Raw genomic sequence first — 22,524 nt, 5'->3', positions numbered from 1 at the left:
TAATATATCATCTATATAATTTTTGAACTTCAGTGGAGGGATGAAAAAGTGAAAACATTTTATCATATTGTTAAAGATAAAATACTACAATATGAACTACCTTGTGTATGAACTTCTGACAATGCTATACAGAGACTTTGCGATAAGCTTATGCGAAATAGAAAGGTCAACCAAACCATGTTCTACAAAAACAGAATTTATGTTTACCTGATAAATTACTTTCTCCAACGGTGTGTCCGGTCCACGGCGTCATCCTTACTTGTGGGATATTCTCTTCCCCAACAGGAAATGGCAAAGAGCCCAGCAAAGCTGGTCACATGATCCCTCCTAGGCTCCGCCTACCCCAGTCATTCGACCGACGTTAAGGAGGAATATTTGCATAGGAGAAACCATATGGTACCGTGGTGACTGTAGTTAAAGAAAATAAATTATCAGACCTGATTAAAAAACCAGGGCGGGCCGTGGACCGGACACACCGTTGGAGAAAGTAATTTATCAGGTAAACATAAATTCTGTTTTCTCCAACATAGGTGTGTCCGGTCCACGGCGTCATCCTTACTTGTGGGAACCAATACCAAAGCTTTAGGACACGGATGAAGGGAGGGAGCAAATCAGGTCACCTAAATGGAAGGCACCACGGCTTGCAAAACCTTTCTCCCAAAAATAGCCTCAGAAGAAGCAAAAGTATCAAACTTGTAAAATTTGGTAAAAGTGTGCAGTGAAGACCAAGTCGCTGCCCTACATATCTGATCAACAGAAGCCTCGTTCTTGAAGGCCCATGTGGAAGCCACAGCCCTAGTGGAATGAGCTGTGATTCTTTCGGGAGGCTGCCGTCCGGCAGTCTCGTAAGCCAATCTGATGATGCTTTTAATCCAAAAAGAGAGAGAGGTAGAAGTTGCTTTTTGACCTCTCCTTTTACCGGAATAAACAACAAACAAGGAAGATGTTTGTCTAAAATCCTTTGTAGCATCTAAATAGAATTTTAGAGCGCGAACAACATCCAAATTGTGCAACAAACGTTCCTTCTTTGAAACTGGTTTCGGACACAGAGAAGGTACGATAATCTCCTGGTTAATGTTTTTGTTAGAAACAACTTTTGGAAGAAAACCAGGTTTAGTACGTAAAACCACCTTATCTGCATGGAACACCAGATAAGGAGGAGAACACTGCAGAGCAGATAATTCTGAAACTCTTCTGGCAGAAGAAATTGCAACTAAAAACAAAACTTTCCAAGATAATAATTTAATATCAACGGAATGCAAGGGTTCAAACGGAACCCCCTGAAGAACTGAAAGAACTAAATTGAGACTCCAAGGAGGAGTCAAAGGTTTGTAAACAGGCTTAATTCTAACCAGAGCCTGAACAAAAGCTTGAACATCTGGCACAGCAGCCAGTTTTTTGTGAAGTAACACCGACAAGGCAGAAATCTGTCCCTTCAGGGAACTTGCAGATAATCCTTTTTCCAATCCTTCTTGAAGGAAGGATAGGATCCTAGGAATCTTAACCTTGTCCCAAGGGAATCCTTTAGATTCACACCAACAGATATATTTTTTCCAAATTTTGTGGTAAATCTTTCTAGTTACAGGCTTTCTGGCCTGAACAAGAGTATCGATAACAGAATCTGAGAACCCTCGCTTCGATAAAATCAAGCGTGCAATCTCCAAGCAGTCAGCTGGAGTGAAACCAGATTCGGATGTTCGAACGGACCCTGAACAAGAAGGTCTCGTCTCAAAGGTAGCTTCCAAGGTGGAGCCGATGACATATTCACCAGATCTGCATACCAAGTCCTGCGTGGCCACGCAGGAGCTATCAAGATCACCGACGCCCTCTCCTGATTGATCCTGGCTACCAGCCTGGGGATGAGAGGAAAGGGCGGGAACACATAAGCTAGTTTGAAGGTCCAAGGTGCTACTAGTGCATCCACTAGAGCCGCCTTGGGATCCCTGGATCTGGACCCGTAGCAAGGAACTTTGAAGTTCTGACGAGAGGCCATCAGATCCATGTCTGGAATGCCCCACAGCTGAGTGACTTGGGCAAAGATTTCCGGATGGAGTTCCCACTCCCCCGGATGCAATGTCTGACGACTCAGAAAATCCGCTTCCCAATTTTCCACTCCTGGGATGTGGATAGCAGACAGGTGGCAGGAGTGAGACTCCGCCCATAGAATGATTTTGGTCACTTCTTCCATCGCTAGGGAACTCCTTGTTCCCCCCTGATGGTTGATGTACGCAACAGTTGTCATGATGTCTGATTGAAACCGTATGAACTTGGCCCTCGCTAGCTGAGGCCAAGCCTTGAGAGCATTGAATATCGCTCTCAGTTCCAGAATATTTATCGGTAGAAGAGATTAAACACTAAAAAACTCTAAGCCATCTCCGTGGAGATGTTGCCTGTACAACGGCAAAGAGAATGACTGGGGTAGGCGGAGCCTAGGAGGGATCATGTGACCAGCTTTGCTGGGCTCTTTGCCATTTCCTGTTGGGGAAGAGAATATCCCACAAGTAAGGATGACGCCGTGGACCGGACACACCTATGTTGGAGAAATGTAGTATTGTAAACCTGGCATTAAACAAATTGTTCATGCTCTCTAAAGAAGATAGTTATTTTTAATTTGTAAACCCCTAGTGAGTCAGCTATGTTATACATAATTTACACATTTAGTTTTGCATAAATACTGGGATGGTCTTTGGGAAATGGCAGCTCAGAGCAAAAAGACTAGGAAGTGTTCTCTCCATTTGGTTCAATACTACTCACTTGAGTGTGCAAAAAACATTATATATATATATATATAATATATATAATTATAGGAAGATCAGGGATGGCGCTCAATCTATAAAAATGTATACCAATATTTTAGGATGCTATTGCAGGTGACTATTATTTCAAAGCCACATCAATGGTAATTTCAATGATAAAAGGACATATGTTGATTAAAAAGTCAAATTAATATATGTACATATCAAACATATAAAATACGTTTTTAAAAAGCATGAAAAAAATATCTATACATAAAAAACTAGATAGATCAATAAATCAATATGAGGTAAGTCGATAGTATCAGTCAGGCACTCCCAGAGTATGGATCAAAGTGTTGGTGGGTCACGGAATCCTCAGGTACCACTGCTTGTGCAGACAGAAACTTCCAATTTGGCCCTCAATAAACTCTCCCTCCGTCCGTACACAGTCCGTTAGGTTAACAGATATGGAGAAAAACACAAGCCAGAAAGAGCTTGCTGTAATTAAAAGCACGAGCAGAGTCTGCTTGTGCTCTTAATTACAGCAAGTGCCTGACTGATACTATCTACTTACCTCATATTGATTGAGGGTACTTCAAGTAAGTGCACATCTGATTGGCTGTGGAACCTTTCTCTCTGGCACTTACTACTTACGTTTGGACTGAGGACTTTTTGCACCTACTTAGTTTCTTCAATGTAGATAGAATCTGTATTGATCTATCTAGTTTTTTATGTATATATTGTATATATATTTTTTCATGCTTTTTAAAAACATACATATATTAATTTGACTTTTTTTTTTTTTTTTCAAACGAGCTTTATTGAAGTGTAAAGGTTACAACAAAAAGAACAAATGCAATAAAGAGATGAGGCACTTTGCATCTATGTACATAAAAGACATAAACTTCATCTTGATACAAACCTCGCACTCTGTAACACACATCGGGGGTGGGAGGAAGCGAATATAAACTTTTTTAACAATTTTAGGTTGATCATAAGATAGAGTAATGAGAGTTTAGATTAGGGGGAATGACGGATAGAGGAGACTAGGCACAAGAAGGCCCAGGATAAGAAGGGGGAAAAAAAAAAAAACCCCATTCAATGACTATCTAATGTTTATGCACCTGATACCACACTACTCTCAAAACTAATTATATTGTACCCTGCCAAATTGCTTTCATAAGCTCATACTCCTCTAGCTTGTGGTTTTTAAGGTAGAAGTATCTTTCCAGCGTTAGGACCTCCTCTACTTGTGAGTACCATTCTCCTAATGTGGGGGGGCACTGCTTTTTCCATTTTTTTGGGATCAATTTCTTAGCACTAGTGAGCATAACTAACAGCAAGGCAAGATGTGTTTTACTTTGTGTCTTAGGGAGCGTTAAAAATAGTATAGATTCAGGCGTCTTTGGAATAGGGATGTTAAGAATTTCAGTTATCTTGTCAAAGACCTCCGACCAAAAGGGCATTATAATTGGGCAGGACCACCATATGTGCAGCAGGGAGCCGCCATCTCCGCAACCCCTCCAGCACATGTGGCTAACCGCAGGAAATATTTTATGGAGTCTCACTGGAGTCAAGTACCACCTACCCATAAGCTTAATGTGGAGCTCTTGGATGGTCGAGGAGACTGATGACTTTTTAATCAAGTTGAAAGCTTTCATCCATGATTGCTCATCATAATCTATCCCTAAGTCCTCAGTCCACTGTGTGACATAAGTCGGGGGTGCATCTGTGCCCTGGAAGGCATCTAGTTTATAGAGAAGGGATATCAAGTTTCTTGGGAGGGACTCTCCCACACAAAGTTTCTCAAAGGAGGTAAGTGTCCTGCCTAGGTCTTGTTTGTGTCTGTGGCCAGATATAAAATGTATTAGTTGGTTATAGTGTAGCCATGAAGAGAAAATTTTGGGGTAAACGTCCCTAAGTGTGTTCTGCGGGACTACTTTCCCGTTTTCGACTACTCCAAAGACCGATCCCTCTTTCAGTTTATATGGTGTGAGACCCCGGTAGCCCATTTTGTGGTAAGGGATCTCAGAATTTTCAAGTATAGGTGTGAGAGGGGAATGTCTTGAAGAAATATGAGTGGATGTTGCAATGGTAGAGTCCCAAATGTTAAGTGTCTCAACCAATAGATGGTAGTTCTTAATTATGCTGGGGCGATGAGAAGGCGGCATCCAAGCCAATGTGCTAACGTTATGTATTTTGAGGATTTGTCTGTCTATTTCAATCCAGGCTTTATGTTTTCCATTTTGCGCCCACTCTACTATCCTCTGTAGGCCTATCGCCCTTTTGTAGAGAGAGATATCCGGAAGGCCAAGCCCACCTCTATCTCTTGGTAAATACATAGTGCGCCTAGGAATCCTAGGCTTGGTGTCAGCCCATATGTATTGTTCAATGAGTCTCTGTAATTGAGTGATGTAACCTTTAGGGAGAGTGATGGGTAAGGTCTGGAGAAGATACAGAATTCGGGGTAAGATATTCATTTTAATAACCCCTATTCTGCCAAACCATGATATATATCTACTTTTCCAGGAGGAGAGGTCTGATGCTATGTCGTTCTTAAAGGGCCACTGTAAGTAAATATTTCCTATGCCTGTTACTAACTAACTACCCCAAATACGCTTTTTATCAATAGCATTTCATTAACATATCTCTACCGTATATATGAAATCTTGTCTGCAAATTTAATTGTTTTCCAAACCCACTCCGTGGGTATCCTTTGCTCTGTACCAATCCGTTTACAATACCTAGGTTTCAAAATGGCGCTTTAAACACAATTTAATTGGTTTAAGTATTTTGAACACGCAGTGCTGAAAATAGTGGGCAGGATAACGTGACCTCATCGGGGAATAAAAGATATAACTTTTATGACGTTATGAAACTTCGTTTTGGAGAAAATATAGGACAGTAGGTTTTAATTAATGTTTATTAACTTTAATATGTTAGTTGTTTGGCTTAAAAATTATAACAGAAAGTAATCCTTTAAGAGGGATGTAGTTATATTTAAATAGGTCTGTGGGGTCAGAGGTTAAGAAGACGCCCAAGTATTTCAATTTAGTCGCGGCAAGGGGAATCTGGTGTTTAAGCTGTAAATTTTGTATTATTTTGGGACATGTGTTAACATTCAAGAGTTCTGATTTGTGTAAGTTCAGAGAGAAATTGGAAGCTTTCCCATATTCCTTAAGGACGTCTAAAACTGCTGGGAGAGATTCAGAAGCGTTTGTTAATGTGTATAAGACGTCATCAGCATAAAGCGCTTGCTTATGCTCGGTGTCTCCTACCTTTATACCTCTAATATGTTGGGAAGTTCGCACTGTGTGGGCTAGGACCTCTATAGATAGAGCAAACAACAGGGGGGACAAAGGGCAGCCTTGTCTGGTCCCATTTCTGATATCAAAAGATTCTGATAAGGTGCCATTGATTCTTATTTTGGCATTGGGGTTGGAGTAAAGGGCGAAAACTGAATGTACAAAGGACCTACCAAATCCCATTCGTTCTAGAACCCGACGCAGGAAGACCCAACTGACCCTGTCAAAGGCCTTCTCTGCGTCTGTGGAAAAAAGCACTAGCGGGAGGCCTGAAACCCTAGCATGATTGATTAGTTGTGATACTCTAATAGTGTTGTCCCTCGCTTCTCGTCCAGGGACAAAACCTACTTGATCGCTACCTATTAGGTCTGGTAAATATTTGTTTAGCCTGGTTGCTAGAATCTTTGCGAAGAGCTTCATGTCCGAGTTGATAAGTGAAATTGGTCGAAAGTGGCCAGGGCTGTCTGGTGTCTTTCCCGGTTTGGGGAGAACCATTATGTGGGCCTCTAAGAGGACCCGGGACAAAGAGGGGTTCTCTCGAAGACCATTGAATAGGTCAAGGAGTGGGCCCGCTAGGGTCTCCTTGAAACGTTTATAATAAACTGACGAAAAGCCATCAGGGCCAGGGCTCTTTCCACTTGGACAATTTTTAATGGCAGCGAAAAGTTCTTCAGTGGTAATCGGAGAGTCCATGAACTCAGCGTCCTCCACAGACAGAGAGGGGAGGTCTAATTTATTAAGGTATGAATCTATAAAAGATTCATGCTGGGATGCCTCTATTGTTTGTGCGGGTTCCAAGGTTTGACCATGTATGTTATATAAAGAATGATAATATCTGTGGAACTCCGAGGCTATTTGATCGCTGCTGTGCAATGTGTGGCCATCTGAAGATTTTATGGAGTGTATATAAGAACTAAGCTGTCTTTTTTTGAGGGTTCTAGCTAAAATACGGCCCGGTTTATTACCGCCTTCGTAATAGTGCTGTTTCAAATGGAGTGCGGACTTTTGATGTGATTCTGTTAAATGTTTTTGGAAAGAAATACTTGTCTCTTTTAAGAGATTGCTAGTAGTGAGACATGAGGGGTCTGTTTTGTGTTTGACTTCCAGGGCACTGATCTTTGTTTGTAAATCGGAGTACTTGGTTCTATATTGCTTGTTAAGGAAAGCCTTGTGTTTAATCATAGCTCCTCTAATAACGCTTTTATGTGCCTCCCAGACGATGGCATGTGAGGAAGGAGGATGACTGTTAATTTCAAAATATTCTTTCATGATTTTATGTATGTCGGAAAAGATTATGGGGTTGTCTAGTATAGAGTCATCCATTCTCCATGTTTTTTGTGTTATTGGTATATCAGGCCAAAGTATTGAGCAGGAGACGGGAGCATGGTCTGACCAAGTGATATGATCAATGGTAGAGTGGTGGGTGAGTGAGAGTCCACAAGAGTCTGTGTAGATGTAGTCAATCCTGGAGTAGCTGTTGTGTGGGATAGAGTAAAAGGAGTAGTCCCTGGAAGTTGGGTGTAGAGTTCGCCAGATTTCGTGTAAGGTTAATTTTTTGAGTGTGTCATTTACTTGCTTGATCGTGGATATGGGGGTACAGGAGACCCCCCGGGAGGTGTCAACTGTGGGGTCAGCGACGATGTTGAAATCCCCAGCTAGGTATGTAATACCCCTAGAATGTTCCAAGAGGACATCAGAAGTTTGTTTAAAAAATGATTCTTGATTATGATTGGGAGAGTAAATTGAGGCTAGAGTAAGATAGTGACCGAAAAGTGTGCCCACTAAAATGAGATATCTACCGTTTGGGTCTCTCTCAATGTGCGTCAATTTAAATGGGACTGTTTTGTGAAAAACAATGCCTACTCCCCCTTTTTTAGTTTGGCCCGAGGCAAAATAAGCTAACGGGTAATGGGGATTATACCATTTGGGTTCTTTTCCCTTTTTGTAGTGAGTTTCCTGCAACAGGATTATGTGACTCTGTATTTTATTCAGCTCCTTGAACGCAATGGAGCGTTTCCCTGGATTATTCAGGCCTTTTACATTAATAGTAGTGAGGTTAATTGAGTGTTCAAAAAAACCTTCTGGATTTATAGCGTGCAGCCATATTTGAATGGAAAAAAAAAAAAAAAAAAAAAAAAAAAAGGGGGGGGGGGGAGATAGCAAGGGTTTAAGATAGGGGGAAAATTAGAGAGAGAGCGGTGTAATTGAGAAGGAGAGGGGGAAATGAATGGATATCAGAGAGGAAATAACAGGGGAAAGGCGTAATAGTAGCAACCAGATTAGACACAAAAACCAGGTTACCACTAAGGTTAACTATATGTGCAAAAACCTTGTAACAAACCTAAGTTAGGGGAAAAGCCCCTCTACTGATGTAAGTTATTATGAAACAAAAATATACCTATAGCATAAAAATATGTAAGTGCAGACCAGCCCAAGAAATGTATCAGAGAATGTCGGAGAGGCATCTTATATGCTCAAAGCAGGCTATCCATCCTTTTAGGTCTAACAATATTAAGTTTAAACTAGAAAGCTCTTAAATTTGAGGGGTCAAGTCATGTCTGCAGGAGGTTTAAAGGACTCCGGCCCTTATTCATAATGTGCTAGTGTAAATGAGACTACAGGTGGAAAGTTTAAGACTCCGGCCGTTACTCTCGTGTTAGGGGGCCTGGGCGGGTATATATATGACCACTCTGGGGTGTAGTGCATGCATTCGCAGACATGATAGCTGAAGGCTCCTGTGTTTACATGCAAAGACCTTAAAAAATTCTTATTAATTGATTAGCAAAACTATACTCTGATAGTAGATAGTCTTTAACTTTCGTGGCCTAAAAGATGGGACCTTGTTTAGCTTTTAAATGTTCTAAAACGTTAACAGATGAAGGCTGGGGTGCTGTCTGCAACCGGGAGTATCCCTCAGTTGTTAAAAGACAAAAGTCTCCAGGTTAATCTTACGATGAGTAAGCATTTAACTCAAGAATAATACATTCAATTAAAACATTCTTAACAATTCAATCAGTTAAACAATTGCAGGAACATATGTAAAATAACAAAAAGGGAAGGGGAAAAAATGAGAAAAAAGAACATAAATAACAACTGAATGCATTGAGCGACTTGTAAGGTAACATATGTGAAGGTGTCTGTCTTACTGGGTCACAACGGGAGATCTCTGTGACAGATCAGTGGCAAGAGACTCCAGTCTATGTCGCTGAGAGGCAAATATATTGTCCCGAAATAAAATATTCATTTTTAGGTGATAAGATGAGTCAGGTATCAAAACATTAAGCAAAACATGTGAACACATCCAACAACTGCAAAGTCATTTTATAGATAGCGTCACTCTTTCTGGATCATAAAAAGAAAAGAAAGGGAGATACTAAATAATAAACCTGAGCACAGCAAGTCTGACAGTACATTACCCTCATGTTGCACCTGCAGGACGGTCACTTGGTGGGCAGGAGGGTGGAGATGACCTTCCTGTTTGGGGTCTGTTGGGGAGAGGGGTCTGAATGGCCAGGTTCTCAAAAAACTCCTTGTGATCCATTCCAGGCCTGAAGATGGAGGTTTTATTCCTGTTAGTGGCGATAATCGAGACCGGGAAACCCCATCTGTAGGGAACCCTGTGGTTTCGTAGGACTGATGTAATGTGGTTCAAATCTCTCCGTTTTTGCAGGGTCACAGGAGACAGATCAGAAAAAACCTGGATCTCTTCTCCAACATGGGTGATAGGTGATTTCTTGCGGGCCCCCTGAAGGAGGTCCTCCTTGTCTTTATAACTTAAAAATCTTACTATTATGTCTCTTGGAGGTGCTTTGTTTGGTGGTTTGGGTCGGAGGGCTCTATGAGCCCTTTCTATGGGGATCTCAGGTGACGACGGTGAATCTTTGATAATTCGAAATAATGCTTGCAGGTAACCTTCAATATTCTGCGGAGTAACAGATTCAGATATTCCGCGGAAACGCAGGTTGTTTCTGCGTCCCCGGTTGTCTATGTCTTCCAGCTTATCATTCAGATATTGTAAATTATCGGCGTGGTTTTGTAGGTCTGTAGTATGCTGCTTCACTGAATTTGCGTTGTCGTGAGAAGTCTTTTCAATCTTTAAGACTCTGTCCTCCAATGCGGAAAAATCTTTCTTAAGATCCCCAAAGAGGCTCCTCATCTCCTTCAGCACCCCTTGGATGTCCTCTTTAGAAGATAAATGGTGAATGTCTTCCTTAGTGACAAACTGGGGATGTTTGTCAGTATGGTATGGTGTGGGGGGAGCAGGATCGTCCTGGGAGCTGTCCATATTGGGGCTAGGTGCTTCTTTTGTGGGGTCTAGGGGCCTAAGATAATGGCTCATAGGTTTAGTAGCAGCTATCTTTTCAGCTTTGCTATTCCTTTTGTTAGGCATACCCTTTCAGTGAGTATATGGTTGAAAGCTGTACAATAACTATACTTGTCCAGTATCCCTGCCGCTCAGGCCTTGTTTTAGGCCAGTTATAGGGGCATGTTATGTCACGCTGTAAATTATATTCTTAAGGCCCTTGTCTCATACGCTAATAGCGGCGGTCCTGTAATGTCTGAACCAGGCTCTGTTTACAATTGTGGTCAAATGTAGAGGCGGTTAATGCCGCAAGACCCCTTGCTGAGAATTTTTAGTTAGGCTGCTTGCCACTTTGTGGGGAATCGACCTCCCGAGGATTCTAAGAGGGGCAATACCTCCTGCAGTGGAGCAGGATCAGGCCGAGGAGGCAATGAGGCTAACAGGACCTTCACAAACATTCACTACGGATTGCCCACTCTGCGCCCGCACTACAGCAATGGCTTCCGTGTGCCTTTCTGCAAAGCGCACCAGCCTAAATAATAAGTGGCTTACCGGTTTCGGCTCTTCCGTCTGGGGCCCTGTGAGTCAGCAAATCAATTGTGGTACCAAGATCGCCGCTGTAGGTATCGAGCGGCGACCCCCTCAGCTAGTCGGGATAATGACAGGAGGCTGGAGGCCTTGGTGCTTAAGTCCGTTACCCTGTATATCCTGGGGCCTGCGTGAAGCGGTTATGGCGTTCCGGCAGCAAAGGAGGAACGGACCCTCCGGATGAAGTGCTGGATCCTCTAGCAGGGTATGTGGTCTTTGAATTTTGTGATTCTTCGTTGGGGAGACCGTCTGATGTGTATAAATGATCCACTGGGGCCTTATTGCAGCTGGATGAGGCAGAGAGGGGTAGCCATCTGGATTGGCGCCTTAAATGTGCAGGCTTGTAAATGGCTGCAAAGATAATGGAGCTCAGGTTTCAAAGCTACCTCTATTAGAAGCTTCTTGTTAGGCTAGGTCAGGCACTAAAAAAATAAAGTTAATTTAAGGTGCATTTATGCTATTTGAAGCTTTATATCAGTATAAGAAGCAGGAGCCTTCCTAGTGTGCGACCATCTTCCAGCGTGGTCAGGCTCCGCTTATTAATTTGACTTTTAATCAACATATGCCCTTTTATCATTGAAATTAACATTGATGTGGCTTTGAAATAATAGTCCCCTGCAATAGCATCCTTAAATATTGGTATACATTTTTATAGATTGAGCGCCATCCCTGATCTTCCTATAATTTTATTTATTTGATAAGTTTGAGGGACTTATCTGCTCTTGTGGGGACTGGCTGCTATAGTTCTAGATTAATCTACATAATATACTGTAATACCAATATATTACAGTAGTCTGGTTTCCGTTGCTGGCAGCGCTTTTGGGGCTTACCTGTGGAGTTTTTGTCCCCAGGTATTCTAGATTTTGTATGACATATATATAGATAGATTTGCACAGATCTCATTATGTTTTACTTGAACAAGAGTATATTCAACTCGAAAAGAGCCGAATACCAAAAGCGGCCTCCGACTTCTGCATATTCGTCAGTGAACAAAGCTGCTGAACGCACACCTCTAATATATATGTTAACAATAGTCTATATTTATTGAAAACAACAAACATTACCTTTTTGATTACAGTACTGTATTATCTTTCTGATGGTACTATGTATACAAAAGTATAATAATGAAATAAAATGAACTTTAGGTTACATGTATAAGCTGTATTACGACATGTAAATACTGTCTACACTTGGTTCCATCCCCTCTCAAATTGTCCCATTTAACAGATGTAAATATTCCAAAATCCAAACTATTCAGTAATCCAAACCTTTTCTGGTCCCAAGCAGTTTGGATAAAGGGTTTCTACCTGTATATATGCCTGGAATCTCAGCTGTCTAGAGTTGCCTAACCTAAAGTCTTGACAAGTCTAAATATAAATAATCATCATAACCTATATGTGAAATTAAAATAGAAACCACATTGCAGGGATGTTATATGACATTCACAACCAATGTAGGCAATGTGATGTTGTATGGACTATTAGCAAAAATAATTTTATATAGAAAAACAAGGGGAGAACTTATTTTTTTACATTTAGTCCTTAAATAGAATGTAATGCATATTTTTCTGCAGTAATAATGTAGTACTTGCATTCTGTTCAAAGGCAATCGGTTAATGGAAAGAAATGACATCACATACCTTGTCTAAGCTTTTTGGTTATAGAAACTTGACACTTGATGCATTTCTTCATTCTCTTGGAGCATTCTGGAAGGAAAATTGAAAATTAGGGTAGGTTACTTGTATTACCCTCCTTGGTTCCTAACTTCTTATTCCTTAATTATAAAAAAAAACACACACACTTCTAAAAGACTTAACCTGCCACAAAAAGTTTACTTATGAAACAAAATGGTTTCACCCTATTTAAGTGACAGTAAAGTTAAAATTAAAGGTTTATGATTCCAATAGAGCAGGCAATTTTAAACAACTTTCCAACTTATTTCTATTATCAAATTTGTTCTCTTGGTATTCTTTGTGGAAGAGTAAACCTAGGGTAGTCTCAGGAGCAGCAATGCACTACTAGGCTCACTAGTGATTGGTGGTTGCACACTTATGCCTCTTGTCACTGGCTCACCTGTGTTCAGCTATCCCCAAGTAGTGCATTGCTGCTTCTGAGTCTATCTAGGTTTTTCTTCAACCAAGGGGAGAGGCCAAGACAACAATAGCTTACCATTTTTGACATGTAATTACTGTGACTGGCTGTCTGATTACTTGACCATGGGCCTCTTTCTTGTGCATCACTGGAATGCCTCACTCCTGCTGATTGGCCACTGAGCCTGATACCAGCATGCATTGCGGCATACTTGTACCTATGATCCATTTTAAGTATACATTCACTGTCACTGGTTGTCACAGGGATTGTATACCCAGTCACTGTCATTTTTGACAGTCACTGTACTGCTGCCTGCTAGCCTCACATGCAGAATTCCAGCTGCAGCATGCAACTAATGAATAAATGCCCCCACTGTCAGGCTTGGGAACACAGGGAAAACGTCCCTGCAATCACTAGCCTGAGTTGTCCTCCATTATGTTATTTCTGCACTGCCTCACTCCTGAGACATGCAGACATATTGTGGTTGCACCAACAAAAGAGGGACAGGCACGCTAATGGCCCAGGACACAGCCGCCATACAGGGTACAGCACTGGTCCTTAACAGCGAAATGACCAGCTGTATTTAAGAGGCTAATTTACATAACAAACCATAGGCACTCTAATTAATTAAGTGAGAGACTGTAATTTTAAAAGGTTATGCCAGGAAACTCCAACAGTAATCATGCAGTTCCTAATAGGCACGTGCATTTGTTGGTTATATAGCATTCATTTCACAAAGAATGCTGAATATGACTGCGGGCAGCTGCATTTGGCTATTTTTGGTGCCAGGTTTATTAGTGTTAAAGTGCAACACACAAATCTCTGTGCAAATCCAGATATGTGTAGGTTGAACTTAAACCCTAAAAATACCAGCACAGAAAATAGTCTAATGAGGCCAAACAAATGCTGAATAACCAATAAATGCACATGCTAAGTTCCTATCTCAAACACCACTTCCCCTCTCTTTACCTCACAAAATGAATATCCATATTAAATTATTTAAAACTTTCTTCACATGCAATAGGTTGTAAGCTTTTTACGGTGATGTTGAAGAAAAAAAAAAAGAGCTAAGGCGGAAGCAGAAGCCGCTCTTGAAGAGAAATAGTTGACAAGGTATCATTTTTTGTGCAGTGTTTATGAGACTCTAGCCTAGTTTCCTTTATGCAAACGAAGGGTAACATAAAAAATCTCCATAGACTTTATTGGAGATACTTGTTGTTAACACAAGTTTACAACAGTATTGGAAACTAGGCATCTGTCCTCTCCAGCCTGGTGTTTTGTGAAATAAGACTTCCCTAACATTTAAGCCAAGGGGTTTTTCTATAGACAGGAATGACAAGAAGAAAGCAGCTGTAGATAGGCAAAGGTCTTGATATTCAAAACAGCTGCATTGCAATTTTATAACATAGTAGATGAGGTTGAAAAAAGAGAGAAGTCCATCGATTTCAACCTATACAAATCTTAATTTATTTACAATAAAAGCTCCAATTGATCTGAACATAATCCCTTTAAAAAAAAAAAAAAAGTAGTGACGCACCGAAATGGAAATTCTGGACCGAAACCGAACCCGAAAATCCAGGATGCACTTGGCTGAAAACTGAAACCGAAAATGTCATATTTTTTCCAAAATATTTAAAAAATAATATATATATATATATATATATATATATATATATACACACACACACACACATATATATATATATATATATATATATATATATATATATATATATATATATATATACACACACACACTAGGCGATAAGCCTGCCCAAAGGGCAGTCTATTTAAAAAAAATACACACCCCAAAGCTAATATTACAAAAATAAAAAATGTAAAATTACAGAAAAAAATAAACAAAGCTATACAAAAAAAATCTCCCCCAAAATAAAAATACCCCCTAATCTAATAAAAAACTACCAATAGCCCTTAAAAGGGCTTTTGCAGGGCATTGCCCTAAGTTAAACAGCTCTTTTACCTAAACAAAATGACCAATTACCCTCTAACAGTAAAACCCCCCACAGCTCTTTTACAGACCAAAAAACCCAAATCTAAAAAAATAAAAACACCACAAAAAATAAAAAAAATCCTAAAACTAAGCCACAAATAGGTACTCACCATTCCTGAAGTCCAGCGGTGAAGGTCTTCATCCAGGCGGCTCCATCATCTTCTATCTTCATCCGGAGCGAAGGTGGCGCAGAGCGGTCTTCCCTGATGCAGATCCAGGGCGGCGGTCCTCAGCAGCGTGGAGGCTCCTCTTCATCTGATCTCCGTCGTACACTAAACATTGAATGGAAGGTACTGCATTCAAATTAGGGTACCTTGCATTCCAATTGGCTGAAATTTTGAAATCAGCCAATAGGATTAGAGCTACTGAAATCCTATTGGCTGTTCAAATCAGCCAATAAGATTTCAGTAGCTCTCATCCTATTGGCCGATTTCAAAATTTCAGCCAATAGGAATGCAAGGTACCCCAATAAAAATGGGGTACCTTGTCTTCAATCTTCAGTGTGTGGCCGACGATCGCATTAAGAGGAGCCCCCACACCGCTGAGGACCGCCACCGCTGAAAACCGCCACTGAAGATCGCCGCTGAGGATCTGAGCATCGGTGGAAACCAGCTCCGCGCTGCCTTCGCTCCGGATGAAGATAGAAGATGATGGAGCCGCCTGGTAGAAGACCTTCTCCGTCGGAGTTCAGGAACAGTGAGTCCTATTTGGGGCTTAGTCTTAGGCTTTTTTTTATGGGGTGGCTTTTTTTTAGATAAGGTTTTTTTTGGGCAGTAAAAGAGTCCTGTGTGCAAGGTGACATCTGGGGACCCAGATGACAGCAGCGAGCATGCTAAGGGTAAGTGGGGAAAGACTGGGAAATCAGATCTTGACACTTTAACCCATTAGCTGCCATAGGGATCTGCTGCTAATCATTGCAGTGCTGTCAGATAAGGAGTTAACGATTTGTGTACTGGGCGGAGCCTGAGCCGTGATTGCATGCATGGTCACACAGCTGTGTGCAAGGTGACATCTGGGCACCCAGTGACAGCAGCCAGCATGCTAAGGGTATGTGGGGAAAGACTGGGAAATCAGATCTTGACACTTTAACCCATTAGCTACCATAGGGATCTGCTAATCATTGCAGTGCTGTCAGATAAGGAGTTAACGATTTGTGTACTGGGCGGAGCCTGAGCCGTGATTGCATGCATGGTCACACAGCTGTGTGCAAGGTGACATCTGGGCACCCAGTGACAGCAGCCAGCATGCTAAGGGTATGTGGGGAAAGACTGGGAAATCAGATCTTGACACTTTAACCCATTAGCTACCATAGGGATCTGCTAATCATTGCAGTGCTGTCAGATAAGGAGTTAACGATTTGTGTACTGGGCGGAGCCTGAGCCGTGATTGCATGCATGGTCACACAGCTGTGTGCAAGGTGACATCTGGGGACCCAGTGACAGCAGCCAGCATGCTAAGGGTAAGTGGGGAAAGACTGGGAAATCAGATCTTGACACTTTAACCCATTAGCTACCATAGGGATCTGCTAATCATTGCAGTGCTGTCAGATAAGGAGTTAACGCTTTAGTTTTGTCCTGCAGACAACGAGATATGTGTCAATAACCCCAGGGTTGCATGGAGATTCTTGTAGCAATATAATAGTTGCGTGCATTACATTGGAGCTGTCAAAAGTGGCGGAAAAGATCCAAGGCCCTTTTTTGAGGGCAGAAACGCTTTGACATATTGGTAAGCATTATTTTAATCTTTACTTCATTCTCATATTGGATACACTATGTTGTGAATTTCTTGTTTTCAGGGACACTTTTTAGGATACCATAGGAGCAGCTGACAGGTGCTAGGATCCAATCAGCTACTTCAGCTACCACACTCAGGAATTTGGATCTGTTAAAGTAACTAATATTGAAGGAACAAATTTCCTCACTTTTCACCTTGTTTTTCATCACCCATTTTTTTTCCCCATTTTTTTGGTTTTAATTGACTTATTTTTATTCTTCACTAACATTTGTTGATCAACTTTTTGGAACACTTTTTTGGAATATATTTTTTATGTTATTGCATATTGTGTATTTTATTTAATTATATCTTTACCTCACTGGATTAGTAGCTAGCATTTGTTATATCCATTTGCAATCACTTACTATTTGACCCTCTTTTTGCACTGCAGTGCATTTTTCTATTTTTTTTACACACTATTTTTTGAACATTATTGTTTGTACTATTGTTTATTAATTTCTTGCTTGATGCACTTGTTATAGTTGTACTTAGGCTTATTCTGTTTCACTAGTTTACACTCTTACTCTGGTGTACCACTCACACTGATCACCTGTGATTATCTCTGTTTTTATTGTAATTATCAGCTTTAGCCGCTCCTGCAAGATATTCCTGTTTTTGTAATTTTATCTATATGTGTTTTTTTTACATTTTTTACTGATGCTTTTTAACATGGTTAATATATATATATTATTTTTTTTCATATTTTTTTTTCATATTTTTTTTTTCGTAATTAGACTATTTATGGAATGAATCTGAATTGAAAAACTGCAAGCCAATAAAATAACCACACTTTTATTGAAAGTAACACACTAAAATTGGAAAAAACCTGAAAAAAACGATAATGCCATTTTCGGCCAAAATGTTTCGGTGCATCCCTACTTAAAACAATATTAATTATAAATATACTATATTATTCTTTATTTAGTTCTGTGTAACATAACCAGATTTAGCTGTTTTTTTTTTTACGAATTATCTAAATAAAGTATAGTCCTAGAAAACTATTATATGCAAAACAGTAAGTCAAGTAATGAACTCAAACAGCAGCTAGCATCAAATTTGAAATATGCTATACAATAATTTTACCGAAAAGAACAGGTAAAAAAAACAGAAAACCGAAAAACATAATTTATGTAAGAATTTACCTGATAAATTCATTTCTTTCATATTGGCAAGAGTCCATGAGCTAGTGACGTATGGGATATACAATCCTACTAGGAGGGGCAAAGTTTCCCAAACCTCAAAATGTCTATAAATACACCCCCACCACACCCAAAATTCAGTTTAACGAATAGCCAAGAAGTGGGGTGATAAGAAAGGAGCGAAAGTATCAACAAGGAATTGGAATAATTGTGCTTTATACAAAAAAATCATAACCACCATAACAAGGGTGGGTCTCATGGACTCTTGTCAATATGAAAGAAATGAATTTATCAGGTACATTCTTACATGAATTATGTTTTCTTTCATGTAATTGGCAAGAGTCCATGAGCTAGTGACGTATGGGATAGCAAATACCCAAGATGTGAAACTCCACACAAGAGTCACTTGAGAGGGAGGGATAAAAAATAAAGACAACCAATTCCGACTTCCGGTGGGCGGGACTTCTGGATGGAAGCAAGCTACAAGAGCTCTGATACTACCAGCCAAATAAGTGGCTTTTTCCGAAATATTCAGAGACCATCTAGACCCCCACATCACACATCTTACTGGGAGACCCTGCTCTGGTCATCGCCAGTCGATACATTATTTGTGTAGGGCGTTCCATCGGCCCTAGCCCCCGGTTGCAGTACAAGGCTAAGAAGGCCATCTGGCGCCGTGGCGTTTGCTCTGCTGCCACGTTGTACATAGTTCGATACCTGCATATCATCATCCTCCTTCCCGCAATGGGATTGTCCAACACTGATGAAGCAGCGGCCAACAACTACATTTTTGCTGAAATACAGGCCATGCTCCTGCCCAGACTGGACAGACTACTTTCGTCCTGCACGGATCTCTACACAATGGTGAGGATACCGGAGCGGACTTCCCGCCCCAAGAAATCTGTTCCCAGTCGGCAGGGATCTGCCTCACGGTTTTTGACTACCGCTACTGTGTCCCAGGCCAAGGAAACGGATAACATCCCCATGACCGCAGCTCCTTCACAGACTGGGAGGGAGGCACCGACATTGATGACCGAGATATCACCCACGCACCTCAGCCGGTGGGAGCATGTCAAAATACACGGACCTTCTCTAGCGTCTATACTAGACGTGGGCATCGGTGACAGGGTTGATGCGGCCCCAGAGATCCATCAGCCAAGGCATATTGAGAGCTCGCAGGGGCGACAGATATGGCCGCAGCTGTGTGGTCCACTCCCACCAGACATTGACTTTCTGAATTTAAAGAACTTCTACTGTGAATCGCAACAAAGAGCGGATAAATTCAACAAGGGCACAGGGGACACAGTGCCGATGCAGAGCAGCGGGGCAGAGGACGCTGCGCCTCTGCTGCAGTGTAACCCTGACACACACTTCCTCGTTCAAGAGTTACTGGAGGATGCATACTGCCAAGGTGGGTGTCTGCTGCGGGGAAGTGGATCAGTGGCGACTATGCTCAAGCTCCTGAAATGCAGGGAGGACATGCTGCGAACTACCCATGGAGCAGAGGGCATTGGTTGATGAGACAGATTTTGATGGGTATACTTTTTGGATAAACTTGTCGACTGGTCTATTGCTTCTATGAGGGTTCTTTTTGAATGTTGGGCGCATGTGAGTCTTGTTTGTTGAAGAACGACATGCCGAGTTTTATGAGTAGGTTCATCAGAAAATGCTGCAGCAACGGCCTGTCAAGGCACACCCCCTTTTGCAAACAAAGGACTTACATCAGGGACATTGTTTGGAACTCAAATCTGTATTGATGCTGTGCTGTTTTAACGTTAGCATTACAATGTACTTAAACACATATGATTTTTGTCTCACTTTTCAGTTGTAATTATGTTGTAGCTTTTGTGTGTCATGTTCTGTTTTGCATTAACTTGACTGTTAACCTGTGTGAAATGATATATCACAGTATGTCGGCGTATGCTGATTCTTCTGTAACTGTGCAAAAAAAAAAAAAAAACAGAACGGCTCTTCCTTGGTGTTGACAAGTTGCAATTTATGGCATTTTTTAACCTCAGATAGAATCTTTGCTGTGTTGTTAAGTATAATACCTGCTATACTATACTGCTGATTTATGTGTGGTGTGGATGAACAGAATCCCTTGTATTGCATTAATCGTAAGTCTATGCTTTTTACGTGAGCTGAGTTATGTGGATCAGATAAGACCTGTTTACTCCTACTACGAACTCTGTTAATTCAGAGTGAGTTTGTATGCTGATTCATATTTATCTCAAGGCAGCTCTACTAGCACCATTTTCAGTGTATCTTAGTTAAATATTTTACCACAACCAGTGATTAGCTCTGATAATGTTGGTGTTGTACCGGGTGCTGGAGCCTATAAACATGCATATATCAGGTATGTTTGTTAAGAAAACATTTGGTATTCACATACATGCATTGTCAGGGTAACCATTTAGGCAGGTAATGATATACTATTTATCAGTGGCACTCTGTTCAGTATTAGGCTTTAGAAACTAACATCATGATCACAGCTACCACTATTTTTCCTAGATGTATCCTTAGAATGAAAAAGTTTTTGCAAATCGTGGGCTATACACAGGTATCAGCGCCTTCAGTGAACTATAGCCACACATGTTTAATCATTCCAAGCAGCCCCAGAATATGCATATCACACTCATATATACTAAGAGACTAATAGATATTCATATAATTGCAGTGTCACGGCAGCCATATTTACTCATCCAGGCGGCCATACTCCCCGCAAGGGGCCACTAACTTAGTCAGTCACTAGACAGATATTTACTGAAAGATTCCTACCTGATAGTGCAATTTAGAGGTCAATACATGCTGAGTAGTTACTACAAAAAAAGATGATATTGCGCTTGGCTGTCAATGCCTCAATTAGTAAAATGTTTTTAAATATTTAGGTTCTGATAAACTTTCCACTAAACAGTGATAAGGAGAAAAACCCACAGGTCTAGTAAAATTTCAATTAAAAAAAACTATAACACATAATAAAACCAGTGAAAATATATGTGTACTGGTCAGTTGTTGCACAGTACTAATAATACTCCTGATAAATAATACAGAATAAAATGAATGAATATGAATAAAATGAATGAATATGAATAAATAAAAACCACACTTCACTGTTTAACAATAAAAAGGTAATAGTCCATTAAAGTGAAGGGTTTCCAAAGTATCCTTTAAGATTCACAACAGTACCTTTTGGAAGTGTCCAAAATGAATCTTGAGTGATTAGTTCACTGATGTCAGCTGGAATATGCTTATCCCCGTTTGTGGGGCTGGTTCCTCCCGGTGCAGCTTCGGATTAGTCAAAAGAATCCTTATTTGACTCGTTGTGTTACCATGAAAAAGAAGAAAGAAACAGAAGCGCACCAGGGCACGATTCAAGTGAAGATTTTATTATATTAAAACACACACGCAACTTATAATGTTGCACTTACAAGATTTAAAAATAATATGAGCCTGTATACAAATTCTTTGTGTGCGCTGGAGCAGAGATGACAAACCGTTCCTGTCAGCCGTTCTAGGTAAGTACAAGGCGTCCGGACTGCCCTTACGTACTACCGCGATGACTGTCCACACACAAGAACAGACCAGGAGCAATGTCCTAGAATCCTGGTCTGTTCTTGTGTGTGGACAGTCATCGCGGTAGTATGTAAGGGCAGTCCGGACGCCTTGTACTTACCTAGAACGGCTGACAGGAACGGTTTGTCATCTCTGCTCCAGCGCACACAAAGAATTTGTATACAGGCTCATATTATTTTTAAATCTTGTAAGTGCAACATTATAAGTTGCGTGTGTGTTTTAATATAATTAAATCTTCACTTGAATCGTGCCCTGGTGCGCTTCTGTTTCTTTCTTCTTTTACATGCTGAGTAGTTGGTGTATTGTTACTTCTCATACTTATCTAGCTGGGGTCTAAATAAAAATGACTCTTTCATATCAAGGCAGCTGCCTATGTACCCCTGTTCCTATTGGGGATCTGTGTTGTTTTGTTTAGTATAAATGTTAAAGTTTAGTAAGTTTTATTTTCTTTATTCTGTCAAGAGGTTACTCAATTAATATAAAAAACTAAGACGTGCAGGTGCAATATGAGATAATAATTAATTAATGGTGGTATATCCTCACTGCATGGATTATTCCATGTTATCTCAATGCCTTAATCTCAAAATGACCGGTTACATGTGCACTATGCTTTATGAATAGAAATTGACGTTTTTCTTTGTATTTTATGTCAGCAAATATTTCACTACTGATACTGTATCAATATTCAACATGTTGTGTACGCACGTGATTACTTGTACCTGTACTTCTTCAATAAAGAGAATTAAAAAAAAAAAAAATTAATCCACAACCCAAATCAAACGTTTTAATCTTTATAATGAAAAAAACTGAAATTATAAGCAGAAGAATCAAACTGAAACAGCTGCCTGAAGTACTCTTCTACCAAAAACTGCTTCTGAAGAAGAGAAAACATAAAAAATGGTAGAATTTAGTAAAAGTATGCAAAGAAGACCAAGTTGCTGCTTTGCAAATCTGATCAACAGAAGCTTCATTCTTAAAAGCCCAGGAAGTGGAAACTGACCTAGTAG

The 22,524-nt window shown here is 40.5% G+C and overlaps 1 protein-coding gene across 6 annotated transcripts in view; it reads right to left on the bottom strand.

Annotated features, from left to right (window-relative positions):
- Positions 1 to 22,524, bottom strand: part of MIB2 (MIB E3 ubiquitin protein ligase 2) — a 451,988-nt gene that overhangs the window by 2,131 nt on the left and 427,333 nt on the right. For all 6 annotated transcript variants that reach the window (XM_053690538.1, XM_053690540.1, XM_053690543.1 and 3 more), the window contains one exon: positions 12,571 to 12,636. In XM_053690538.1, the coding sequence (XP_053546513.1) occupies positions 12,571 to 12,636 (66 nt within the window). The remainder of the gene's footprint in view (positions 1 to 12,570; positions 12,637 to 22,524) is intronic.

Source organism: Bombina bombina, chromosome 8, assembly GCF_027579735.1.
Source record: "Bombina bombina isolate aBomBom1 chromosome 8, aBomBom1.pri, whole genome shotgun sequence".
NCBI classification, from domain to species: Eukaryota; Metazoa; Chordata; class Amphibia; order Anura; family Bombinatoridae; genus Bombina; species Bombina bombina.
This window is presented reverse-complemented; position numbering and strand designations above follow the sequence as displayed.